The 6,000-nt window shown below is 34.2% G+C and overlaps 1 protein-coding gene across 1 annotated transcript in view; it reads right to left on the bottom strand.

Moving 5' to 3' along the window:
* Positions 1-263: 263 nt before the first annotated feature.
* The window catches only part of LOC142348052 (uncharacterized), an 85,678-nt gene continuing 79,941 nt past the window's right edge, over positions 264-6,000 (bottom strand). Inside the window, exons 4-5 of the mRNA XM_075399219.1 lie at positions 1,905-2,138; positions 264-405 (exon numbers count right to left, since the gene is read on the bottom strand). Coding sequence (XP_075255334.1) covers positions 264-405; positions 1,905-2,138 — 376 coding nt within the window. The remainder of the gene's footprint in view (positions 406-1,904; positions 2,139-6,000) is intronic.

Below are 6,000 nucleotides of genomic sequence, written 5' to 3'. Positions count from 1 at the left end.
CAAAAACGGCGGTATGAACAAAAACCACTCTCTTTTCACTCCGCTCTTCACTTTTGTTCAGCACCAAAATCACTCCAAATTTTTTCACGCGTTTCATTTCCCGCTTCAAAAATCACTCCAATAAAATTGATTAAAAAAAGGACTTCTCCAATACTCCTCTTCGAGTCGTAAAAAAAGACAGCGCCCCAATAAAATTCAAATTCTTTGAATTGTAAAAAAAACAGGAGCGCTATATTAGCCGGCTGAGAAGATGAGGGAATCTATTAATAACGAATTGTCCCTTCATTGGCTCTATAGTGATAAGTTGTTCCGACAGTCATTTGAAGAAGCTCCACCATCGCTGGTGTTATCCCGGTGTCATCTAATTGTAGTGAGTCCAGAAACACGCTTCGAAAGTTTTGATACCTAAAAAACTAAATGTTAGGAAATTCGTAAATCTCACAAGTAAATATTTGGTCAAATTTAGTCAAAAGTTCAAGATGTCAGCGAAGTTCAGGAATTGCCAGTTTGAGAACAAGTGCGCTTTCTTCACATGCAAGTTTGGTCTACTTGGAGGGAAAAAGTTAGCTGAGTCGTTAACCTGAGTCGAAATTTACCAATGAGGGCTGTTTATGCAAAACTGCAGAAAAAAGCATATTTCGAGTCTCTACTTTGCACCGCCAAACTTGCTGATCAGCTTCAACTTGAATATTTCATAATTGTCTGGTATTGACTCATCATTTTTTTGAATAACTTCAAGGTTGATATCTTCCATCAAAATTATTTTGCAGCTGCTGGCCTTCATTTTTTATACTAAGCCCAAATTTTTTAAAAGCGCTTAAAATGGTAAATATGGCTTTTCATTAAAACGTTCTTGATTAACTAACTGATTAAAAACCAATTGATAGGAATCAATAGGATGAGTGCGTGCAAAAGTGGGAGTGTGGTGAGGTGATTGGAGGGGGGGGGGCATTGGGGTGTACTCATGAGTGTGTGTATCTGGGGGTGTGTCAAACTCTTAAAAAACGCGCTCATAACATGTCACTTCAACAGTTTCAATAATAGATCGTATACTTAGAATCCACTTAGATTAAGGCTCTAGGAGAAATTAATGCTCTCCAGGATGTTAATCCCGTTTATGAGGACGAAATGTCAAATGTTCAAACAATAGAAAACGATTAAAAGAAAAAATGGTAGTACGAAAAGACCAGCAGGAATAAAACAATTGCTAAACTTCGCTAAATTCAGATAAGATCTACGACTAAATTTACAAATGTCAATTAAGATCGACTAAAACGTTATAACTATGTAAAATCTACATCCAAATAAGCTATTATTTTGTTTATTTGCTGCCTTAATATCCTAAATTCATAATCTGGTCTTTGAAGTACCGACATTTTTCAAGATATACGTTTAGAAATGCCAAAATTATGAAAGACCTTCTAAAATAAATGTTTTCACCAAAAGTTTTGTAACGAAGTTGTGGGTAGTATTCTAAATTAGAGAGCAATTGAAATCACTCAAAGATCAAGAAGAGCTGCGTGAAAAATTCATTTGAGAAGTGAATAATTATTCTAGAAGAAAAGGAAGAAAAGGTAATGGAAAAAATTGCTTTAAACAAGACACTTGCGTTACAATAATTGTTTTTTTTTTCGAGAGCAATTAACTATTACCTGAATAATTTCTTAGGTTCTCAACACAAGCGCCTCACTTTAAAAAGGAATCTAGGTTTGTTCAATAGTTTTTCTTATTGCTGGGAGAGAACTATTTCAATGAGTCAAATATTTGATACTAATCAGTTGATTTCACACTTAAAATAATTTTAAAGAATGCTAGATGATTTCAGGATCTCAATTAATTTTAAACTTTTAGCTGCTATTCATATTAATTATTTCGAAAAAAAAAACACAATGCAAAATACTTACTCAATTTTATAAAGCCACGACTGCACAAAATTGTCGCCAATGTAAGCCAAGTCCCACGAGTAGCTTGTCAGGTAGCCAGATGCTTTCAAGCTGTTAAAAAAGTTCTTGGCAACCATCGGGTACCAATATATCAAACTTGGTACTCTGTCGTCCATGCCGTTGAAAAAGTTGCGTAAATTTGGATATGTTGTCGTGTGTGTTGATTGCAAGAGCCGGAAGTCCAGAACGCGCGGTCTGGAAGTTGCCGTAGGTATTGTAAAACTTAGACTCAAACATTGAGGACGTACTTTTGACCTCTATAGAATCTCTGTGTACTGTGAGCTGCCTTCAATCAGAAGTTACAAAAAAATGAACATAACCGACTAACGTCGGGCGAAATGCTCTTAAATGACCGGCGAGTGGTTGGCTTCATCAGTAGCTAGCCACGGTTTACTCAAGCTAGCTTTAGCTTGATTCGACTCTGCAACTTTTAGTTTTCTAGCCTTGTTAGTAAATAAATCAAGTAAAAAACTGATATTTTAAAAATTTGCAAAATATTGCAAAATTTAAAAGAAAAGCTTCTAGATTTCGCAGTGAAAATGTTTGAAACTATTTGTTGTCTCTGGAGTTATGTGAAGTAACCCATCTTTAAGACATGAAAAGCTTCGTTGGCCAGTAATAATCGTTAAACACAGAAAAGGACAAAAATATTCCAAAAATTATGAAAACAATCGCAAATTTTAACAGAATCTTGCTAAAATTCAAGATATTAAATTCATCAAAACAATTTCATTGTCTCAAGACACTATACAGTATCCCTATTTTAAGCTTCAAATAGTTTCACTGGCTCATAAAGATCCACAAACTTGGAACATGACAATTTTCCGGAAATTTGAAGAAAAAAGTTTTATCAAAAAAACTGCTAAAGCTGGAGTCATTAAAATATTCATAACCATTCCAAGAACTCTAGAAACCAAGCGACAGTTTATCATAAAATCTTGGAGGAGGTTCCTAGGACCCCGGTGCCAGAAAAAAAACGATAAAAAATCAAAAAAATTTTAATAAAACTTGAGAACATTGCAAATTTTTTTAAAAAAAATTGCTGATATTAAAAACCTAAAAAACTTTCCATTACATCTGGAAGCTATGCAATAACCTATAATCAAACCCTACAGGAGGTTATGTGGCTCTTTAGGCTGGACAAACCTACAAACCGACAAAAATTTACAAAAAACTTGAAAAAAATGCAAGTTTTATAAAAAAAAATTTGCTAAAATTTGTCATATTAAAAAAATGAAAGCTATTCCATGGCAACTTAAATTTCTTCGGTAACTTATTATGAAACACTTATGGACGTTTTCCGGCCTCTGCGTCTGGGAAGACGTGAATAATGAAAAAATGTCATAAAAATTGAAAAAATTTGCTCGTTTTGTCAAAAAAAAATTGCTAAAATTTGTGATGTCAAAATGTTGAAACCATTCCTCTACCTCTAAAAACTATGTAATAAACTATTATGAAACCCTAGAGGAGGTTCCATGGCACCTATGGCTGAAAGAACTCAAAAAATTTTCAAAAGACTTGGAAAAAATTGTGAAAACTAGTATAAAATTGAGTATTTTTTGCGATCGGTTGTTCGTCAGTAGCCACGGGGGTGCACCGGTGGTCTGATGGGAAGGGAAGAGGGTGGGCAACATTTTGTTGGGGGGGGGGGCAACAGTGCGGTGGGGGGCAATAGGGGAGGTCAACAGTGGGCAGTGTCTGTTGACCTACCCTAAGTGTAAATCTCCAAAACAGTGTGAGCTGAAACAGAGCTGAAAGGCTCTAAGAGCACTTAATGCCCACTGGGCGCTACCTGTTTATCCCGTTTTTGGGCACAAAAAGTCAAAAACGTCAGCCGAAAAATTGGTCAAGCGAAAAATTGCATAAAAAGACCGACAGGACTAATATAATTGCTACAAACTTCGTTTGAGAGCAATTAAGAAATTCATTACACGTTAGAGTAGGAATCTACAGGAAACTGAAATCATTAAAAGCATTAGGAATTCATGTATTAAAATCAATTTAAAGTAGGTGTAGATTTTAAAAAAGAGCAAGTTTGCTGCAAATGGTGTCTGCTCTGAGTGAAAATGTGTGAAAATGCTTGGCACGCCTTACCCCGGATAACCGATCATACAACGTTCTTTGATTTCATACTCGGTCAGATACGATTCTTAGTAATCATACTAGGTCATATACTGAAATCAACCGATTGTTAATTTGTTGTACAGGTAGCTTGCAGTTAAAATTGGTATAAACATATGCATTCGTGTAACGCTATCAGATTACTTCAAGTTGCAGATTTTTTAAACATTTTTTGTCCTCGCTTCTCTGGGAAATCAAATTGAGACGAACAAGAAGTCAAAAAATGTCTTTAAAATTCATATTGAGGGATTGATGAACTGCTCAAAAAGAATAACTCCTAAAAAATGAATTTACCTTTCGAGTTGCATGATTTCATCTATGAGCAGATGTTTTCATCGCATTTTATTTCTATGAGCAGAAGTTTTGTTTCAATTTATGTAAAACTGTAACATGTTTCATCATTGTACTATTTCATGGAAGCTTTATATAACAAAATAATAGTTACGCGATAAAAACGTTCGCTTCAAGTGACTCTTCCTCCTTTTTCTAAAGGAAATTAAAACTATGTATTAGGACTGTTGGCTTGTAAATGTGTGTAATACAAGACAAAAATTTTTCTTTAAAATTTTTAAAAGGACCTCAGGTAGCAACTTCATTACATAGTATAACTTCTGTAGTTGAACTTCATATAACTGCTTATAACTTCTGTAGTTGATAAAATTTTTGAAAATCTGATTTTGCCATGGAACAAGCACTTCTTAAAAGGCACACAAGAAAAGTGTAAAAAATTAGAAAACTTTGGATCCCAAAAAGTAGCAACCTTGATCATACAGAAATCAAGAAACAGTTTGTTAACAGGTAACCAACGGAAAAATAATTTCACTAAATCTGAAAAAAATCTTGTGATCAACTATGAAAATATAAACAATACATTTTTTTAATTTAATCTTTTTTAGACCGGCGCGAGGTTTTGGAGAGAACTAATGTTCAATTTGCGCTGAAAAGCGGTGATAATGAAATTCTTGAAAAGCAACGCGCCCGCATCTTCTAGCAGTGAACTATGAACGATTTGCCGTTTTTGTTAAGAACTTTTTTGTACAATGTGCGGGATTTGGTGACAAAATTTTTGATAAATTTCGCGTTAACGATGATGAATTTCTATATTATCGAGTATTGGAGCGCTGAAATTTACCAATTTTATTTTCGTTTACAGCGAAACTATCGGAACACTTCTGCTAGACTGGCGACAAATTGCCGCCGTTGATTCTCATAGCCACGATTGCGGTTGAAAGAACAGAAAATAATGAAAAAAATTTTGTACAAAAACATTATTAAAGTGCGAACTATTTTGATGTCTTTTTTAACTTGAACATAATCCTAATCCTTAGTGAGAGTATACAGGGGCTAGTATAAATGCTAATATGCAATAGAGATGATAACTTAGACTTTAAGAACAAAGTTCAAGTAACTGGCATCAAAAGTTGGGCTTTATGGGATAACCAATTTCTATTTAAGATTCCTTTGTGACTTTGTTCATTTTGAATTGCTTTGCCGAGCAACTTCTGCTTTGAAGCTCTTTGAGCAGAATGAGAGAAGAGCGAAACTAGCCTGGAGAAGTTCAAACGATTTCAAGCAAATGTCGAAAAAGAGGAGAAATGAGGTAAAGCGAAACTAATTTTTGTTTGACGAATTATAAAAAAAAATAGCGGCAAAAGTCCTGAAGTACAATCCAAAGAATTGAATGAAATATTTGAAACTACTGCACCTGAACAGCAGATTAAATGAACAAAAGTAAAAATCTCGAATGTTATGAAATTGAAATAATTAACGAAACTAAAGAAAAATTTAGGAATTGGTGGAACTCTTGGAGTTTCTACCCTGCAGGCCAAATTTTATCCATTGAAATAAACCCATCAAATCCCGCACACAAGCATTCAATGAGGTATATTGTCCGATAAAGTTTGAAAAAATAAAGAAATATGACAAATATTTAAAC

This window comes from Convolutriloba macropyga, chromosome 10 (genome assembly GCF_964194025.1).
Source record: "Convolutriloba macropyga chromosome 10, txConMacr16.3, whole genome shotgun sequence".
In the NCBI taxonomy this organism is placed as follows: Eukaryota; Metazoa; Xenacoelomorpha; order Acoela; family Convolutidae; genus Convolutriloba; species Convolutriloba macropyga.
The sequence above is the reverse complement of the archived record's forward strand: the minus strand, read 5'-3'. Positions and strand labels throughout refer to the sequence as shown.